Here is a 21,917-nt window from a genome sequence, read left to right as displayed (position 1 = left end):
CCAGCCCCGTGGGCCGCGACTGGCGCCCTACTTGGGCACCCAGACCTGGTTACATATTCCAGTTACATACAAACGATTAGCCAAAGCCAGTAAGGCTACATAAACAGACTTGGACCATTTCCAGGAAAATTTCGGCAGAGTTTCCTCTGTTTTACGGACTACCCAGTATATCCTGCACGCAGAAAATACCAACAAAAGCCACTCAGGGCTAACAGGACAATATATATACATATATCAAACGCGGACTGGCCGCCTCGGCGTATAGAATCGCCTAATCAAAACATGCGGACTGGCCGCCTCAGTATATGAGAATCGCACAACGACATGTTCACATAACCATACCTAAGGACCATAACCCACAACCCTGTCCACAGACCTCTAACAGACCGACAGAATCATATGGCGGGACAGGGCCCCGCCGTACCCAAACAGCCAAATATACAAAATATATACAGCAACAGATGTCTATACCAGAAGTGGACTCCGGATCAAGTAGGAGTACTCCGAGATAGCAGAAAAGTGGAGCCTACAATGGGGGATCACCAATGTCTGTACCTGCGGGCATAAAACGCAGCCCCCGCAGAAAAGGGGGTCAGTACGAAATATGTACTGAGTATGTAAAGCACGGAGTACAGAAATATGGATCAAAACTGATAGCAAACCAGACAGTAAAGTGGAGTATAAACCGGTACATCAAAATCAGTGTCAAAATCACATATATATACGCAATGCAAATGAAATCATGCAAACGTTACAGAACGTGGTCGCCACTCCGACGCAGGCGCCACACACAGCATAACACCAGAAGGTTTCAAATCTCCGTACATCCCCGAACACAAACATAATCATAGGTGAGCGTATTGCATCACGAGCCATATCACAGCATAACTCCAAACGGTCCTGGCCCTATGGCGAAGCCTCGGGAACCGTAGCACAGCATACGACCGAATTATCACAAAGCGCACGAATCAAAACCGGCCCGGGAACCGGTGAACGAAGTCATAACAAGGCACGAGCGGAGTCGTGAGCGGACAATGCAAATCATATTTCAAAATAGTCTTTCAAAACATGATAGTCTCATAAATTATTTCATAATACAAAATAATCGCATACTTAGTCAATATAAAGTTCCATTTCACGAAACATTTCCAAGGTAGTACGTATAGCTCAAAACGTAACTTAACATATCGTAACATTCAAAATACATCCCGTAGGAGGAAGTTCCAAAATCGAAAGTGCTATTCCAAACGTTATTCAAAAGGACAGCCCAATGAGACACATAGGGCGTCTCGGGGTTAGCGGGCCCACCTCGAGTCAAGTGAGGTGACGAACATATTTTTTTTTAACATTTATATGCCAGGGGTCATACATAATCATTACTAGGTTACCCGACCACATTTCGATAGGTTGGAGGCGAATGGTGGCATTCTAGCCAAAATAGAGCCCTTAGGCTTCAATTGAATTGAATGAATAGTAACTTTTCTGTGGATCGGGTTTCGAGGAACAAAAATGATCCGGAGGGTCTCATATTCGACTAACATACTAGGATATGCCAAATGAAGGAGTGGGAAGCTTTACATACCTCACAAACGTCGTAAGCCCTTCCAAAAGTCCAGTCCCGTTTCGTCAAAAATCTGCAAATGGTCAAAGTTACCAATTGAGATTCTTAGGCTTAAAATTTCCATTAACTTGATTTTTGTCTACCGAAATTTCGGCAGCATTTCCCCTATAAATCTAACACCCCCGAGACTTAGCTCGGCTCAAAATACACCAACTACAACAACCCAAACGTCACAGCAACGCAACTACAATTTAAAGCATTCTAGTTTCAAGATTCTACCTTAATACACAAGTCGACAATTTTCATTCAAATTTCACAATTTCTAAACTTATGTCTACATTATGGTATTCATTCACTCACTTAAAATTATTCAATCACATTCCAACTACAATCCAAGCCATACACCAAAAATTGCTCCAAGACCCACAACTTCCCCATAACCATCGAAACTCACAACAAACGTTCTAACTTGTGTCATTTCATTCCGAATTCATTAATATCAACCATAAATCATATTTAAAGCCTTTAGCATCAAAGATATACAATGATATACACAGTTATACCGAAGGTATACACTTTCCGATAACGTCCAAAACCATTTCCCAACGCCACTTTAGTTCATCAATCGATTATTTATGACATAAAAGTCACGACGACGCATTAAGCAGACTAAGCAAGATCAATTCACATTTATTTCCTCTTCTTAAGGGCACACGGCCACCACACCAATCACACACACACACACGGCTTCATACACACCATCAAACAACGGAATTCTCGTCTATTACCAATCCTTAACACATTTATGTCAATTCCATAACATTAAAAGGGCCAAATTCTTACCTTTCCTTGAAATTTCAATTCGCCGCACACGTCGCTCTTTCGCCAAACCAATTATATCAAGTTGGAGAGCGTCTCGAACTTACTACGAATATGAGAGAAACAAGATTTTTAGATTAAACACAAGGCAAGAAAAAAAAAATTTGAAGGAGGGGAAAGGGGTTCGGCCGAGAGGGAGTATTATGATTTCTTGGAAATTTTGATCTTGTTTTCTAGAAAATCCCAAGCATTTGCATCATATATATCCACTTAATAGTCATGTGCATAGCACATGACATAAACTAATGGATTTGGGCTTTGCCATGGCCGGCCCTCACTTGATTTTTGGGCCTTGTTTTTGCATTGAATTATCTTGGGCCCAATTCTTAAAATGCCCCGTTTTGAAATTCCCGAAACTAATTTACGGAGTTCCAAATTTATCCTTGGCCCTTCCCGAGGTTTTAGCATTTAAAGATTCCACAACCAACATAGCCATATTCACAAAAATTAAATTAGGTCCTTCTAACACCCGAGTCATAATTATTTCACGATTTTTAATTATACGGAAACGCGGGATATAACATTCTCCCCCCCTTAAGAACATTCGTCCCCGAATGTTAAACAATTCTTACGAAGGCTCACAAACATAACGGGAAAACCATCTTTATATAGCACAAATGGTCCATCCGTTCATTAATATAACAAATTCAAAAGTTTACATTACAAGAGGCGTAGGGAATAAATGGGGGTATTTCTTCTTCATCTCATCCTCCGCCTCCCAAGTCATCTCCTCCCGATTATTGTTGCGCCACAGGACTTTGACAGAAGGCACTTCCTTAGTGCGCAACCTCCTCACCTGACGATCCAGGATAGATACAGGCTGCTCGTCATAAGACAATTGCTCCGTCACCTGAAGATCATCTACTGGGAATATCCTGGAAGGATCACCAATACATTTCCGCAGCATAGACACATGAAATACCGGGTGTACGGCCTCCAAGTCGGATGGTAAGTCTAGCTCATAGGCGACCTCGCCTATCTTTCGAATAATCTGATACGGCCCAATGTACCGGGGGCTCAACTTACCCTTCCTACCGAACCTCATAACACCCTTCATGGGCGATACCTTCAGGAATACCCAGTCGCCAATCTGGAACTCTAACGGTCGACGTCGTCTATCTGCATAAGCTTTCTGTCGACTCTGAGCAGCCAATAGTCGTTCCCGAATAAGTTTTACCTTATCTACAGCTTCCTGGATCACATCAGGCCCAATCAGCTTAGTCTCGCCGACGTCAAACCAGCCAATGGGAGACCTGCATCTCCTGCCATAGAGGGCCTCGTACGGAGCCATCTGAATACTGGAATGATAACTGTTATTATAAGCGAACTCAATAAGCGGCAAATGATCATCCCAGCTGCCCCTGAAATCAATAACGCAGGCCCGTAACATATCCTCGAGCGTCTGAATAGTGCGCTCGGCCTGCCCGTCGGACTGAGGGTGAAAAGCTGTACTAAGACTCACCTGAGTCCCTAGTCCCTCCTGAAATGACCTCCAGAAATTTGCTGTAAACTGGGTACCTCGGTCAGTAATAATAGATATAGGGACTCCGTGAAGTCTGACTATCTCTCTGATATATAATCTGGCATAGTCCTCAGCCGAATAAGTAGTCCGAACCGGGAGGAAATGGGCCGATTTCGTCAGCCTGTCAACAATAACCCAAATAGAATCATACCTGCGTGGAGTACGCGGTAACCCAACGACGAAATCCATATTAATCAACTCCCATTTCCAGGCTGGAATTTCCATCTCCTGTAACAATCCACCGGGCTTCTGATGCTCGATCTTAACTTGCTGGCAGTTCGGGCACTGACTAACAAACTCAGCAATATCTTTCTTCATGCCGTCCCACCAATACAAACACCTGAGGTCCCGATACATTTTAGTGGAACCAGGATGAACAGAATACCGTGCATTATGGGCCTCGCCCATAATCTGCCGCCGTAAGCCCGCAACGTCCGGTACACAGAATCTGCCGTCATATAATAATACTCCGTCAGGCGAGATCTCAAACTGAGTCTTGGCTCTATTAAGAGCCACATCTCTGTACTGAATCAAAAGAGGATCCTCAAATTGGCGCTGCTTTACCTCCTGAATAATAGATGACTCGGCAACTGGACGGACAGAAATCCCAGAATCTCCAGAATCTGCCAAACGAACTCCAAGGCTGGCCAGCTGATGAATATCACGAACCAAGTCTTTCTTACCAGACGGTACATCAGCCAAGCTGCCCATAGACTTGCGGCTAAGCGCATCTGCTACTACATTGGCTTTCCCCGGATGGTACAGAATATCAACGTCGTAATCCTTTAGTAGCTCCAACCATCTCCGCTGCCGTAAATTTAGCTCCTTCTGCTTAAAAATATACTGGAGACTCTTATGGTCCGTATAGATATCAACATGGACCCCATATAAATAATGCCGCCAAATCTTCAAAGCATGAATCACTGCGGCCAACTCAAGGTCATGAGTGGGATAGTTCCTCTCGTGCGGTCTGAGCTGCCGGGAAGCATAGGCTATGACTCGACCGTGCTGCATCAATACACAACCTACCCCAATACCAGAGGCGTCACAATAAACAACATACCCATCAGATCCCTCTGGAAGAGCCAAAACTGGAGTTGTAATCAATTTTTCTTTCAGCATCTGAAAGCTGCGCTCACAGGCATCTGTCCACTGGAACTTTGCTGCTTTCTGGGTGAGCCTCGTCAGTGGTGCTGCAATAGAAGAAAAATCCTCCACGAACCTGCGATAATACCCAGCCAATCCCAGAAAACTGCGCACCTCTGTCGGTGTAGTAGGCCTGGGCCAATTCTGTACAGCCTCTATCTTCTGCGTATCGACCCGAATACCATCTGCGCTGACAATATGGCCCAAGAATGCCACAGAAGTTAACCAGAATTCACATTTGGAGAATTTAGCGTATAACTGCTGTTGACGGAGAATACCAAGCACCGTCCTCAGATGATCTGAATGCTCCTCGGCTGATCGCGAGTAAATCAGAATGTCATCAATAAACACAATAACGAACATATCCAGAAAAGGCCGAAATACCCGATTCATCAGATCCATAAATACCGCTGGAGCATTAGTCAGCCCGAAAGACATAACTCTGAACTCATAATGCCCGTACCGGGTCCTGAAAGCAGTCTTCGGGATATCTGACTCCCGCACTCGCACCTGATGATAGCCTGAGCGCAAATCTATCTTTGAAAAATGTCTGGCTCCCTGCAACTGATCAAACAAATCATCGATCCGGGGAAGGGGATATTTATTCTTTATAGTCACCTTATTTAGCTGCCGGTAATCAATACACATCCGCAGTGACCCATCTTTCTTTCTGACAAACAATACCGGTGCTCCCCAGGGTGATGTGCTGGGTCTAATAAAGCCCTTATCCAGCAAATCTTTCAGCTGCTCTTTCAACTCCTTCAACTCGGCTGGTGCCATCCTGTACGGAGGAATAGATATAGGCTGCGTATCCGGCATCAACTCTATAGCGAAATCGATCTCCCGCTCAGGCGGAAGGCCAGGAAGCTCGTCAGGAAAAACATCTGGAAACTCACTGACGACCGGAACAGACTGAAGGGTAGGTACCTCAGCTGCAGTATCGTGCACACGAACCAAATGATAGATATACCCCTTCTGGATCATCTTCTTAGCCTTGAGGTATGAAATAAACTTACCCCTCGGCGATGCTGTAGATCCGAACCACTCTATAACTGGTTCCCCTGGAAACTGAAAACGGACTACCTTTTTCTGGCAGTCAACATTAGCATAACAGGAAGCTAACCAGTCCATACCCATAATAACATCAAACTCGAGCATGTCTAACTCTACCAAATCAGCCTTAGTGCTACGATCATATATAGTCACAGGACAATCCCTATAAACCTGCCTCGCTATAACATAATCCCCAACTGGCGTAGCTACCTCAAATGGCTCTATAGGCTCAGACACTACTCCAATTTTACTAGCTACGAGCGGGGAAATATATGATAAAGTAGAACCAGGGTCAATCAATGCATATACAGATCTGGAGAAAACCAGCAATGTACCTGTGACGACGTTTGGCGAAGCCTCCTGATCCTGGCGGCTGGCCAAAGCATATATGCGGTTCGAAGGACCGCTAGAACCTGCAACGCCACCGCGGCCTCGACCGCGTCCCGCCGATGTCGGCACACCTCGCCCTGCAGGGCGTGCAACAGATGGAGCAGATGATGAACCGGCGGCTGACCCTGTCGGCTGAGCCACACTACCGGAACCGCTGGCCAACGGACAATCTCTCATAAAATGGCCCTGACCGCCGCACGTAAAACAAGCTCCTGTAGCTCGATAACACTCCCCTGGATGAGACTTCCCGCAATGAGAACAACGGGGCCTAGGTGGTCTGGGCTGGCTGGGGCCTCTGGACACCTGTGGACCTGCCGCTCTGGAGCCCTGACCGGCCCCAGACGGTCCCGCACTATCAAATCTCCGACCGCCTGACTGAGTACTCTGGCCGGGTGGAGGTAGCTGTCTGCCTGACTGCCGCTGCTGAGGCTGTCCGCCTCGAGAATCCCCGGAATAACCTGCGAACCTAGCCCTCTTGGGCGGCCTCCTGTCACGATCTCTAGTGGACTGATCTGCTCGGTACCTGTCCTCCATCCCCTGAGCATACGCCTGTAATCTGGCGATATCCATATCTGTCCGTGATGCCATCGACATACAGGACTCAACTAAGTAACGGTCCAGCCCGATCACATATCGGTGCATCCGGTCAGCCATCTCTGCCACTATAGCCGGAGCATATCGGGCCAGTGAATCAAACTCCAGGTTATACTCACGAACACTCCGGCCCCTCTGTCGAATCTGCAAAAACCTGTCCACTCTCGCCCTCCGCAACTCTGGAGGCAAAAAGTGGCTGAGAAAAGCAGCCTCAAACTCGTCCCAAGTGGCTGGGGAAGCACCCCGGCCTCTAGCTAGCTCCCAAGACTCGTACCAGTGAGCAGCAACATCCCGTAGCCTGTGCGAAGCCAGCTCAACAGACTCGGTCTCTGAAGCCCTGACCAAATCTACTGAGCGTCGCATCCCCCTAATAAAGTCATGAGGGTCCTCGTCGGGCTTAGACCCGGAAAACTCTGGAGGGCCACATAATAAGAACTCCCGAACCCTCAGGCTGTCCCGCCTGCCATCATCATCATCCCTCCGGCCGTGTCTCTGAGCCTGTCCCGCTACCAGGGTAGTCAGTAACTGCACAGCCTCTGTCAATGTCCTGTCATCCGCCCCTGACTGAGGAGCTGGAGCTGCGGGCGCTGGAGTCGCTGGAGCTGCTGAGGGACCTGCTCCAGGCTCTGCCGGTGGTGTAATGGATCCCTCTGACTGAAGTGTAATACCGGGCATAGTCTGAGCTCGAGCTCGGGTAACGGTGACTCTCGGTGCCCGACTAGTCTCTGCCACTTTCGCCTTGCCCTTCTGGGCCGCCGTTGCCTTTTTCGGAGGCATCACTGCAAACATAACAACGAATTAGATCAGAATCACCCTAATAGCACAGCTCTATCGCACGATCTAAGATTTCGAATGAAAGTAACATCCTAAATGTCCTGTAGCCTCCCGTTTATAGATGTGGTGCACAACACACCGATAAACAAGACTCTACTAGACACGATCTGTGGACACTCCGAGGACAAACCGCTCTGATACCACTTTTGTCACGACCCAGCCCCGTGGGCCGCGACTGGCGCCCTACTTGGGCACCCAGACCTGGTTACATATTCCAGTTACATACAAACGATTAGCCAAAGCCAGTAAGGCTACATAAACAGACTTGGACCATTTCCAGGAAAATTTCGGCAGAGTTTCCTCTGTTTTACGGACTACCCAGTATATCCTGCACGCAGAAAATACCAACAAAAGCCACTCAGGGCTAACAGGACAATATATATACATATATCAAACGCGGACTGGCCGCCTCGGCGTATAGAATCGCCTAATCAAAACATGCGGACTGGCCGCCTCAGTATATGAGAATCGCACAACGACATGTTCACATAACCATACCTAAGGACCATAACCCACAACCCTGTCCACAGACCTCTAACAGACCGACAGAATCATATGGCGGGACAGGGCCCCGCCGTACCCAAACAGCCAAATATACAAAATATATACAGCAACAGATGTCTATACCAGAAGTGGACTCCGGATCAAGTAGGAGTACTCCGAGATAGCAGAAAATTGGAGCCTACAATGGGGGATCACCAATGTCTGTACCTGCGGGCATAAAACGCAGCCCCCGCAGAAAAGGGGGTCAGTACGAAATATGTACTGAGTATGTAAAGCACGGAGTACAGAAATATGGATCAAAACTGATAGCAAACCAGACAGTAAAGTGGAGTATAAACCGGTACATCAAAATCAGTGTCAAAATCACATATATATACGCAATGCAAATGAAATCATGCAAACGTTACAGAACGTGGTCGCCACTCCGACGCAGGCGCCACACACAGCATAACACCAGAAGGTTTCAAATCTCCGTACATCCCCGAACACAAACATAATCATAGGTGAGCGTATTGCATCACAAGCCATATCACAGCATAACTCCAAACGGTCCTGGCCCTATGGCGAAGCCTCGGGAACCGTAGCACAGCATACGACCGAATTATCACAAAGCGCACGAATCAAAACCGGCCCGGGAACCGGTGAACGAAGTCATAACAAGGCACGAGCGGAGTCGTGAGCGGACAATGCAAATCATATTTCAAAATAGTCTTTCAAAACATGATAGTCTCATAAATTATTTCATAATACAAAATAATCGCATACTTAGTCAATATAAAGTTCCATTTCACGAAACATTTCCAAGGTAGTACGTATAGCTCAAAACGTAACTTAACATATCGTAACATTCAAAATACATCCCGTAGGAGGAAGTTCCAAAATCGAAAGTGCTATTCCAAACGTTATTCAAAAGGACAGCCCAATGAGACACATAGGGCGTCTCGGGGTTAGCGGGCCCACCTCGAGTCAAGTGAGGTGACGAACATATTTTTTTTGAACATTTATATGCCAGGGGTCATACATAATCATTACTAGGTTACCCGACCACATTTCGATAGGTTGGAGGCGAATGGTGGCATTCTAGCCAAAATAGAGCCCTTAGGCTTCAATTGAATTGAATGAATAGTAACTTTTCTGTGGATCGGGTTTCGAGGAACAAAAATGATCCGGAGGGTCTCATATTCGACTAACATACTAGGATATGCCAAATGAAGGAGTGGGAAGCTTTACATACCTCACAGACGTCGTAAGCCCTTCCAAAAGTCCAGTCCCGTTTCGTCAAAAATCTGCAAATGGTCAAAGTTACCAATTGAGATTCTTAGGCTTAAAATTTCCATTAACTTGATTTTTGTCTACCGAAAATTCGGCAGCATTTCCCCTATAAATCTAACACCCCCGAGACTTAGCTCGGCTCAAAATACACCAACTACAACAACCCAAACGTCACAGCAACGCAACTACAATTTAAAGCATTCTAGTTTCAAGATTCTACCTTAATACACAAGTCGACAATTTTCATTCAAATTTCACAATTTCTAAACTTATGTCTACATTATGGTATTCATTCACTCACTTAAAATTATTCAATCACATTCCAACTACAATCCAAGCCATACACCAAAAATTGCTCCAAGACCCACAACTTCCCCATAACCATCGAAACTCACAACAAACGTTCTAACTTGTGTCATTTCATTCCGAATTCATTAATATCAACCATAAATCATATTTAAAGCCTTTAGCATCAAAGATATACAATGATATACACAGTTATACCGAAGGTATACACTTTCCGATAACGTCCAAAACCATTTCCCAACGCCACTTTAGTTCATCAATCGATTATTTATGACATAAAAGTCACGACGACGCATTAAGCAGACTAAGCAAGATCAATTCACATTTATTTCCTCTTCTTAAGGGCACACGGCCACCACACCAATCACACACACACACACGGCTTCATACACACCATCAAACAACGGAATTCTCGTCTATTACCAATCCTTAACACATTTATGTCAATTCCATAACATTAAAAGGGCCAAATTCTTACCTTTCCTTGAAATTTCAATTCGCCGCACACGTCGCTCTTTCGCCAAACCAATTATATCAAGTTGGAGAGCGTCTCGAACTTACTACGAATATGAGAGAAACAAGATTTTTAGATTAAACACAAGGCAAGAAAAAAAAATTTGAAGGAGGGGAAAGGGGTTCGGCCGAGAGGGAGTATTATGATTTCTTGGAAATTTTGATCTTGTTTTCTAGAAAATCCCAAGCATTTGCATCATATATATCCACTTAATAGTCATGTGCATAGCACATGACATAAACTAATGGATTTGGGCTTTGCCATGGCCGGCCCTCACTTGATTTTTGGGCCTTGTTTTTGCATTGAATTATCTTGGGCCCAATTCTTAAAATGCCCCGTTTTGAAATTCCCGAAACTAATTTACGGAGTTCCAAATTTATCCTTGGCCCTTCCCGAGGTTTTAGCATTTAAAGATTCCACAACCAACATAGCCATATTCACAAAAATTAAATTAGGTCCTTCTAACACCCGAGTCATAATTATTTCACGATTTTTAATTATACGGAAACGCGGGATATAACAGAAATGGAATGTAGAAACTTATATCGCTTTAGTATGATCTTACGACAATATGGAAGTGAAGTTATTAGGTTGCTAATTATGACGAGTTGATGAACTTGGAAGATGGAAACATGTTATGAATATGTATGCCAAAGATTAAAAGTTTTGAATGCGTTATGACTTTGGCGGAAAGTTATATATTATGTATATCGTGTGTATAATTTAAGGAAACAATATGAAACGCTTCTAAACTATGTTGTGATGATCTAGTTCGATAATGAATGCGAAATCATTGACATTGGTTTGGGAATTAAAGTTGAAATAAAGGTTATGGCGTTATGTCGGCAAGTAGAACTAGTTGCGCCATATTGTGTTTCTAATGTTTGTTGTTGATGTTGATGTTGTTGTTTGGGTTGTTGTTGATGATTTCGAGCCGAGTTGAATTCTCGGGGGTGCTATATGTATAGAGGAAGTGCTGCCGAAATTTTGGTAGACAAATATGAGTTGAATTGAATTCGTAGCACCTATAACTTACAATTGGTAAATGTGACCATTTGCAGATTTTCGACGAAACGGAGAGTGAGCTTGGATAGGCTTAAAAAGCTCAAAAGGTATGTAAAGCTACCCCGATCCTTCTTTTGGCATGCCTAAGTGTATTAGAATCGGATTCGGGCCTCGAAAGACTTTCTGCCCATCGGAATCCGCAATTGAAAATCTCGCTTTTTCCTTCAGTAAGATTGAGCCCTTTTGGTTTGTATTCTTGATAATCATGCAAACTTTCCCTAAACTACTTGGAAAGCTATAGAACGTCCGTAGAACCTTTGTAGGTGACCCCATAAGCTTAAAATATGTAATTTGAGCCCACCGCCTTGCTTGTCCCGAGGTGGGCCCGCTATTCCCGATTTTGCCCTTAATGTACTTAAGTCTTCTTTTCGAATAGTTCTTAAAAGAAACGTTTTGACTACTATTCTAATTACCTAACAAACATTGTTTTAAATATTCCATTGAGTCCAATAAATTGTTTTGACACTCGGAACGATTTCAGAAAGGTTATACTTCTGTAATTCATTATGATATCCGAAACTCGTTTATTATGTTCCCGTTCGACTTCATTGGATCGGTTTGTCTTTGATATGCCTCATCGATTTTATTAAAACATTTATGATATTTTAAATTGCATTAGTCTCTCACTACTCCATTCGTGGATGCCCCAATGTTTCCCACACTGAGCCCGGGCCAGGATATGTTGTCAAGCGTGATCCTTTGCATTGTTCGCCGTGCCTCGATGTGAGGGGGCAGGTATACGCGTACATGGGTTTGTGGAGTATGTTGTGCCATGTACGCTTGTTCTGATATGATTTGCTATGGCCATCTGATATGATATATTATGTGACGGGGTTATGCCCCATTCTGATTCTTCTGTGTTGTGGCACCAGCGTCGGGAGGGTGGCCACGTTCTGTCTGCCGAGTCCCTTGGCAGGGGCCGGATTTGATATGACACATGTTTCTGTATACACTCTGCATCTTTTGAAAGTATGTGTTTGATACTTTGGATTTTCTGCTCACTTTCTGTACCAGTTATGATCTTGTTTCTGTAATTCTGGCTTTACATATTCAGTACATATTTCGTACTGACCCCCTTTCTTCGGGGGCTGCGTTTTCATGCCGCGCAGGTACCGACGACAGGTTTGCTGATCCGTCCGCTTAGGATCTTATTCTGCTATTTTGGAGCGCTATTTTATTCAGAGCCATCTTTTGGTATAGTCTGTCACTTCTATATATGTATATTCTCGTTCATGGGTACGGCGGGGCCCTGTCCCGTCATATGATTCTGTCGGTCTATTTAGAGGTCTGTGGACATGTTTGTGGGTTGGGGTCTTCCTGTACAGATGTATGTATATGTCGTGTTTGGGGCGATTCCATTCGCCGCGGCGGCCGGTCCGCATATGTTAAATGTTGGTATTTTCTGCGTGCAGGGTATATTGGATAGTCCGTAAAACAAAGGAAACTCTGCCGAAATTTTTCTGGAAATTAACTAAATTTGAAATAAAGCCTTGTCGGCTTCTGCTATATACTAGAATGCGTTTGATACAATTTGAGATAGCATTTGATAGATGCATTCGGGTGCCCAGATCGGGCACTAGTCACGGCCTACGGGGTTGGGTCGTGACAAGTATGGTGAATGTAGTGAGTTAATATAAAACATGGGAAAAATAGTATAAACAAGAGAAGTGCTGCCCAATTTTCCCTAGACTTGACGATGCGTTTGTAGACGATTAACTAATGTTAGTACGAATTCTCTCATAAAGGTGACGACGTGGTATCGAAGGAGAATAAGTGGACAACAACTTAGCTAAATGAAAAGGTATGTGAGGCTAGTCCTTTCTTTCCAATGGCATGAATCTTATAGTCCGAATTACCATCTTTCCATGAGCTCCTACATTCCAAAAACTTAAATGGCCATAGGAGATAAGTTATACGATATGATGATGTTAGTCCTTGCCTACACTCACCTTATGTACTAGTCCTTTCGAGGTGAGGGAGAATGTCCGTAATTGCTCCATAAAGTAATCGGGGGGGGGGGGGGGGGTCACGACCTTACGTCACCCCGATAGAGTAAACTAGTTCTCAAACCTCATGCATGTGTTATGATAAGGTAAATATTTTTACAATAAACACATTATTATGACTATTTTATGATAAGCATGGCATGAGCATTGCATACCGGGCCTAGTTGGCCGGGTAGACACCGCTTCGGCGGGCGGCGATACGGATACACCACGACTTTCGGGCGTGAGTAGACACCACTAGTGGGCAGCATGAGATGGTACCCCGGACGCGGGAGGCCTGGACGCGGGCTTATATTATTTATTATCACACCGTTCCGACATGGGCGGGCAGCTTGCATATGATGCATACATGTTACGATGATAAGTATGAGTAAGACAGCATGCATTATTCCATGTATAATTATCAGTCAGATCCATATGCTTTATATTGATGCTCTCATTATATTATTGATGCCTTTCTTCACTGTTCATGCCTCTCATACTCAGTACAATATTCATACTGACGTCCCTTCTTTGGATGCTGTGTTCATGCCCACAGGTAGACAGAGAGGTGAGCTTGATCCAGATACTTAGGAGCTGTTAGCTGTTGAGAGCACTCCATTGTTCGGAGGTGCTTGTGATTTATTTTTTGGTACATATGTATATATATATATATATATATATATATTCTGGGCATGACGGAGTCTTGTTCCGTCCATTGTATAGTCTTGTTCCGTCCATTGTATAGTATGTCAGTAGAGGCTCGTAGATACGTAGTGTGGGTTGCATGGTCTCACACCTTTCATGTATACGTGCACTCATTATTTTGATGTACCAAACTTTTCTATATACACAAGTATTTATGTTTCCATGTAAGTTATGATCTTTTTCCATGTTTTAAGCATAAATGTGATAATAAGGCATTAATCGAGTAAGGAGGGTAATAGAGCGAGCGGTGCTCGGTGGTTAGCCCCGGGTACCCGTCGCGGCCCCTAGTTGGGTCGTGACATAAGCCTTACATACCTGGAAGATGATTCTCGACTTTCAACTTACTTCCCGTCTTGAAACTCGCGTAAGAATTATTCGTAGCCTCGTACTCTACATATGGAATCATTCATAATATCATTAGGCTCATCATTGTACGTTCGCCTCGAAACTTTCATTAAAACCCTTTTAAATTCTGCCGAAATTCGGGCAGCATTTCCCCTGTTTATATGCCTAGCCCGAAATTCCAATTCAACAACCAACAACATCAACAATAATACCAATAGTATTAACATCATTTCCAATACCGACGTATGCCATAAAACAGCCCGCGCACTGTTTTCTAAATTTCTCAACCAACCAAATTTGCGATATAACTATTTTATAATTTTATTTCCGTAAAGAAGCTGAAATTAATACCAATAACATTAAGCCAACAAATTTTAGAAGAAGCGCATCATTCTCGGTATTCCATTCATCCAGGTACGACCAAAATGTATCACGATCTTAAATTGCTATATTGGTGGGATGGCATGAAACGAGACATAGCGGCATTTGTGGCGCAGTGTCCGAACTACCAACAGGTGAAAGCAGAACATCAGAAGCCAGGGGGCTTATTGCAAGCAATGGAAATTCCTACTTGGAAATGGGAGGAGATTAATATGGATTTTATTGTGGGATTACCCCGCTCCCGAGGCAAATATGACTCTATATGGGTGATCGTGGACAGACTCACGAAAGCAGCATATTTCCTCGCAGTTAGAACCACGTATTCAGCAGAAGACTATGCCAGGTTATATTTAAAGGAAATTGTGCGCCTTCATGGGATCCCTTTGGCCATTATTACAGACAGAGGGGCCCAATTTACAGCTATGTTTTGGAAATCCTTCCAAGAAGGGTTAGGTACTCAGGTCAAATTTAGCACAGCATTTCATCCACAAACGGACGGACAAGCCGAGCGCACCATTCAGACCTTGGAGGATATGCTCCGAGCGTGTGTGTTGGATTTTGGGGGTAGTTGGGATGAGCATTTACCCCTTATCGAATTTTCTTATAACAATAGCTACCATTCCGGTATTCAAATGGCCCCGTATGAAGCATTATATGGAAGAAAATGTAGATCTCCAATTGGATGGTTTGAAACTGGAGAAGTACAATTGATAGGCCCCGATTTGATCCAACAAGCAGTTGAAAAGGTTATAGTGATTCGAGACCGACTGTTAACAGCTCAAAGTCGCCAAAAGTCTTATGCAGACAACCGCCGACGGGATTTAGAATTCCAGGTAAATGACTGGGTATTTCTGAAGGTATCGCCGATGAAAGGGGTGATGAGATTTGGCAAAAAGGGGAAGTTGAGTCCAAGATACATCGGACCTTATAAAATTGTCCGTAAGGTGGGACAGGTAGCATATGAATTGGATTTACCTTCGGAGTTTGAATCAGTTCACCCGATATTCCATGTTTCGATGCTCCGCAAGTGTATTGGGGATCCTACAAGAATAGTCCCGGTTGACGATGTGCAGGTGGCAGAGAAGCTGACGTATGAAGAAATACCTATTGCTATTTTAGACAGACAAGTGCGGAGACTTCGGAATAAAGAAGTCGCTTCAGTCAAAGTTCGATGGCGAAACAACAACAGGGAAGAGATGACTTGGGAAGCGGAAGAGAAGATGAAAGCCAAGTACCCCTATTTGTTCCAATGCCCAGAAGAGATTCAAGATGAGACGTCGACGATATAAGGTATGTATGCTTTAGTTTTATGCTTTTGGTCGTGTGTGGCCATAGATGTGTTGATATTGTGATATGGCCCTGTGAGGCGAAGATATTGTGGGTTGCTGTGACAGGCTGGTAGAGTCAAGTTACAAAGGAGACTCTGGCAAAAATTTTTTGAATTCCCGAGTGTCGAACATTCGATGACGACTGTTCCAAAAGGGGGGAAGAATGTTACACCTCGGAAATTTTTTCGTACTTGTGTGATGAGTAGAACAATGAAGGGCTTGAGTGTATGATGTTTCACTAAGTTGGGAATGGCTAATTAGGCATTTTTGGAAATAAAGAAGTTGCGGAAAAATTTTCAGCCCAGTGGTCGTATATGGCACTATACGCCGTAAAGTGATTTACGGATCGTATAGTGCAATCGTATTCCATCGTTCCAAAAGAATCAACTTTCTGTCCAGCGTTAATATGGTTAAATACGACCCAGAATAAGGCCCGTAAACCGATTTACGGACCGTAAACCAGGTCGTAAAATACCATGTTCTTCAGCCAAAACTTTCTGTTTTTCATATGCTTAAAAAACGACCACAGTGGACGGGCCATAAATCAAAATACGGTCCGTAAATGGTGGTTTACGACCACTGTTCATCCCGACAAGAATTCATTAAAGATCAGATTTTGTGATTTTTAAAAGGGACTTAAGCTCCTTTCATCTCATTTTTATCAAGACAACTCAAGAGACTTCTAGAACTCTCCAAATATTTCCTCCACAAGAATTCAAGAGAATTAAAGGGAATATCAAGACCAACAACACTAATTTCATGGAATCAAGTGTAAGAACGCAATAAAGGATCATCTAAGTGAAGAAATTCCAAAGAAGGTGGAACTAGGGTTTTGTCTAAGTGAAGCATTTCAACTCAAGATTTGTTCAACCATCATTCAAGGTAAGTTCCACGACAAATTCATGCTGTTTGAGGCATTGAAAGGTTCACATACTTGAAATATAGAAGAACATAGAAATGGGTCATTATTGAGTAAATAGTGACATAAGTGTGTGATAGTGGAATTGAATCATGAAAGTTGAAGAGTTGTCATTACGAATATGTTATGAATGATGTGTATATCATGAAACAAGTGTTAAATGCGTGGAAACACAAAGATGAGCTAGGAGTAGAAATAAAGGAAAATTGGAGGAAAATGGTGGATTTTACTAATTGTGCATGAATGATGATTGTTGATTGTGATATTGTGAGTAGTATGGTGAATGTAGGGAGTTAATATAAATCATGGGAAAAATAGTATAAACAAGAGAAGTGTTGCCCAATTCTTCCTAGACTTGACGATGCGTTTGTAGACGATTAACTAATGTTAGTACGAATTCTCTCAAGAAGGTGACGACGTGGTATCGAAGGAGAATAAGTGGACAACAACTTAGCTAAATTACAAGGTATGTGAGGCTAGTCCTTTCTTTCCAATGGCATGAATCTTATAGTCTGAAGTACCATCTTTCCATGAGCTCCTACATTCCAAAAAGTTAAATGGCCATAGGAGATAAGTTATACGATATGATGATGTTAGTCCTTGCCTACACTCACCTTATGTACTAGTCCTTTCGAGGTGAGGCAGAATGTCCGTAATTGCTCCATAAAGTAATCAGGGGGGGGGGGGTCACGACCTTACGTCACCCCGATAGAGTAAAATAGTTCTCAAACCTCATGCATGTGTTATGATAAGGTAAATATTTTTACAATAAGCACATTATTATGACTATTGTATGATAAGCATGGCATGAGCATTGCATACCGGGCCTAGTTGGCCGGGCAGACACCGCTTCGGCGGGCGGCGATACGAATACACCACGACCTTTGGGCGTGGGCAGACACCACTAGTGGGCGGCATGAGATGGTACCCCGGACGCGGGAGGCCTGGACGCGGGCTTATATTATTGATTATCACACCGTTCCGACATGGGCGGGTAGCTTGCATATGATGCATACATGTTACGATGATAAGTATGAGTAAGACAGCATGCATTATTCCATGTATGATTATCAGTCAGATCCATATGCTTTATATTGATGCTCTCATTATATTATTGATGCCTTTCTTCACTGTTCATGCCTCTCATACTCAGTACAATATTCGTACTGACGTCCCTTCTTTGGACGCTGTGTTCATGCCCACAGGTAGACAGGGAGGTGAGCTTGATCCAGATACTTAGGAGTTGTCAGGTGTTGAGAGCACTCCATTGTTCGGAGGTGCTTGTGATTTCTGTTTTGGTACATATGTATATATATATATATATATATATATTCTGGGCATGACGGAGTCTTGTTTCGTCCATTGTATAGTATGTTAGTAGAGGCTCGTAGATACGTAGTGTGGGTAGCATGGTCTCACACCTTTCATGTATACGTGCACTCATTATTTTGATGTACCAAACTTCTCTATATACACAATTATTTATGTTTCCATGTAAGTTATGATCTTTTTCCATGTTTTAAGCATAAATGTGATAATAAGGCATTAATCAAGTAAGGAGGGTAATAGAGCGAGCGGTGCTCGGCGGTTAGCCCCGGGTACCCGTCGCGGCCCCTAGTTGGGTCGTGACATAAGCCTTACATACCTGGATGATGATTCTCGACTTTCAACTTACTTCCCGTTTTGCAACTCGCGTAAGAATTATTCGTAGATACTCTACATATGGAATCATTCATAATATCATTAGGATCATCATTGTACGTTCGTCTCGAAACTTTCATTAAAACCCTTTTAAATTCTGCCGACATTTGGGCAGCATTTGCCCTGTTTATATGCCTAGCCTGAAATTCCAATTCAACAACCAACAACATCAACAATAATACCAATAGTATTAACATCATTTCCAATACCGACGTATGCCATAAAACAGCCCGCGCACTGTTTTCTAAATTTCTCAACCAACCAAATTTGCGATATAACTATTTAATAATTTTATTTCCGTAAAGAAGCTGAAATTAATACCAATAACATTAATAACAACATCCTACACATTTTACAAGTTAAATACATTTATTATCATCCAAATTTTTCTTCAAGTTTCATTCCATAATTCACAACACCAACAAACGAATTTATCAGGCTATTCTCTCCGTGCTAATCCGTCGAAACTCTAAATAAACTCGTTAACAATGAAAAGGAACCTTTTTCATACCTTAAGCATACAGCCACCACGTTATCACTCTTCTCCTTGGTTAATTTTTAGCTCAAATTGAAGACAACGCAGCGTACAACACTTTTCCCTTCATGGGCTTTGGGATTCGAGGCTGAGATTTCCATCAAAATTGGTTTTTCTTCTCCAAGACTCTTTTTCTCTCTCTCCCCAGAATTTTCTGGGCGTTCCTGGTCTTAAAATGAGGAGGAAGGCCGAAATTTGCACTTATAAAGACATGGGTAATGGGCCTAACCCGGTTGGGCTCGGATTGGGCCTAGCCCACTGACCTTTCTGCCTTAAAACGTCCATATCTCCTTTCTGATGTTACCTGTGGACCCACGACCTATGGTTGGAAAGCTGATTCAATTATCTACAACTTATATTTCTTGGTATTTTTCCACATTCCAAACGTATAACACCGTCTTTTCCCCTCGAATTCAGATCACCCGAAAACGTTACTTAAAAATATTTGTTTGGAGGACTTCCACTTTGATTCGGCTCAAGGGTCCTTTTTGAGTTGTGTTCAACTTCACATATGGGCTTCATATAACTTGTCACGTGTCCTAAAAAAAATCTCGACGTGTGGGCCCCACCTCAGCTTATGAATAATCCGACGTACAAAAGTACGGAATACAACATTATTAACGTGAGTTTAAATTATGTGGCAACAACATGATTGTCAATTTTTAGGAAGCGCGTGTCATGCTCTGAAAATGCGGGGTATAACATCCTCCCCCCTTTAAAAACATTCGTCCTCGAATGTTGAGGTAGAGTTCGCTCCGAGGTAGATATCGATGTTTTTACCTGTATTTGTCCGTATCTACTTTACTTACTTGCCGTCTTACTTGCTCGTTAAAACTGAACTTATCTGAATTATCCAATCTATTCTTCTTCCTTTGTGGCCAGAGTTTACGCCTGAACCCAAGGTCATCCTTTTTTCTTATTATTCGTTTGTCCACTAACTCTTTACACTTTATCGCTTTCATCATCTCTTCAGTCTTCGTTGTTTACATTCTTTTATACCCCTTTCATGACGTGCTTACCACATACTTTTATCTAATTCGATCTCATTTTCTTTTTGTTCAGAAATTCTTGTTCTCTTCGATCTCCACGTATCTTTCTTATGTTGCACAGATATCCCAAGCCTTTATCTCCTTGGAGTTGACTTATTCCTATTCTTACTTCCTTAAAGATAAATTCAAGACTGGTCATATCTAGCATCCCCTGCTTAACTAGTTTAACACTGAAATATCCCGCTTAATTTCTCTTCCCTCCAATCAGACTCCCGGCACCTGGCTAGCTAATGGTAATTTTTGCACTTATGTCGAAAACATTTCAAACATCGTCTTTAATGATTTATTTCCTTCAGTTTATTCTGAATGTTTCTAATCCTTATTTTGGCTAATAACTTAGGGGTGAATTCAGAAGTTTGTCGAAAAATAACCAAGATTCTTGAATCAAGCGGCGAATTCAGATCTTTTCATTCTTGCTTTTGTCTGTATCCTCCATTTGTCCCTTTTCCAATAAGATCCATCATATTGCTTCTCTAGTGATACTTTATATTCATATCATTTCATCTTCTTTTTAATACTTTTGTCGTACTTCTTAATTCCTTACAATGTCCTCATAATTCCGCCGATGGTAGCGCCCAGATGGCTTGCAATAGCACTTCCTTGCTAAAGATAGATCATTCTCATTAACTACCTTACCTCAGGTTTGTCACGACCCAGCTAGGGGCCGCGACGGGTACCCGGAGCTAGTTACGAAGCACCGCTCACTCTACTACTTATCTTGCTCATTTAATATTCTTTTATCAATTTACATACCAGTTGTAGGAAAATCATAATTAAACAAACATAAATACTTTATATACAATTGCCTTTCGGCCATCAAAATAATATAAACGCATATGAAAACGTCTTGTGAGACCATCTAACCCACACTGCGTATCTACGAGCCTCTACTAACATAATGAATACATGGACGGAACAATACTCCGTCATGCCCAAAATATGCATACATGAATGTACATCAAAAGGATAGTCATAAGCACCTCCGGACGATGGAGTGCTTTCAACCAGCTGACTGCTACTGAGGATCTGGGCCAAGCTCTCCTCTCTGTCTACCTGTGGGCATGAACACAGCGTCCGAAGAAAGGACATCAGTACGAATGTTGTACCGAGTATGAGAAGCATAAACAATGAAAGAAAACATCAACAATATAGTGATAACATCAACATGAAATATCTGGATCTGTCTGATAATCATAAAGGAAATCATGCGTGCCATCTTACTCATACTCATCCTCATAACCTATATGCATCATATGCAAGCTGCCCGTCCATGTCGGAACGGTGTGACAATCAATAATATTAGCCCGCGTCCGGGGTACCATCTCA

The 21,917-nt window shown here is 43.0% G+C and overlaps 1 protein-coding gene across 2 annotated transcripts; it reads right to left on the bottom strand.

Moving 5' to 3' along the window:
- Window positions 1-202: 202 nt before the first annotated feature.
- On the bottom strand, window positions 203-8,815 carry LOC132599670 (uncharacterized). 2 transcript variants are annotated; one of them, XM_060312956.1, is made up of 3 exons: window positions 8,607-8,815; window positions 6,497-7,924; window positions 203-555 (listed from the first exon to the last, which is right to left on the bottom strand). In XM_060312956.1, exons 2-3 carry the CDS (start codon window positions 7,920-7,922, stop codon window positions 527-529), a joined length of 1,455 nt encoding a protein of 484 aa, XP_060168939.1. In that variant the 5' UTR covers window positions 7,923-7,924; window positions 8,607-8,815; the 3' UTR covers window positions 203-526. The 2 variants fall into 2 exon arrangements, with proteins under 2 accessions (XP_060168939.1, XP_060168938.1); XM_060312955.1 differs by lacking the exon at window positions 8,607-8,815 and having other exon boundaries at window positions 6,497-8,551.
- Between the last annotated feature and the right edge of the window lie 13,102 nt (window positions 8,816-21,917).

Source organism: Lycium barbarum, chromosome 6 (assembly GCF_019175385.1).
Source record: "Lycium barbarum isolate Lr01 chromosome 6, ASM1917538v2, whole genome shotgun sequence".
NCBI lineage: Eukaryota > Viridiplantae > Streptophyta > Magnoliopsida > Solanales > Solanaceae > Lycium > Lycium barbarum.
This window is presented reverse-complemented; position numbering and strand designations above follow the sequence as displayed.

Excerpts from the sequence above, each read along its gene's own strand:
- LOC132599670 (XM_060312955.1), bottom strand. The coding sequence starts at position 7,934 with ATGTTTGCAGTGATGCCTCCGAAAAAGGCAACGGCGGCCCAGAAGGGC. Across the intron at positions 556-6,496 it reads TTCGCCAAACGTCGTCACAG|GTACAGACATTGGTGATCCC; the intron begins GTACATTGCTGG and ends TTATGCCCGCAG.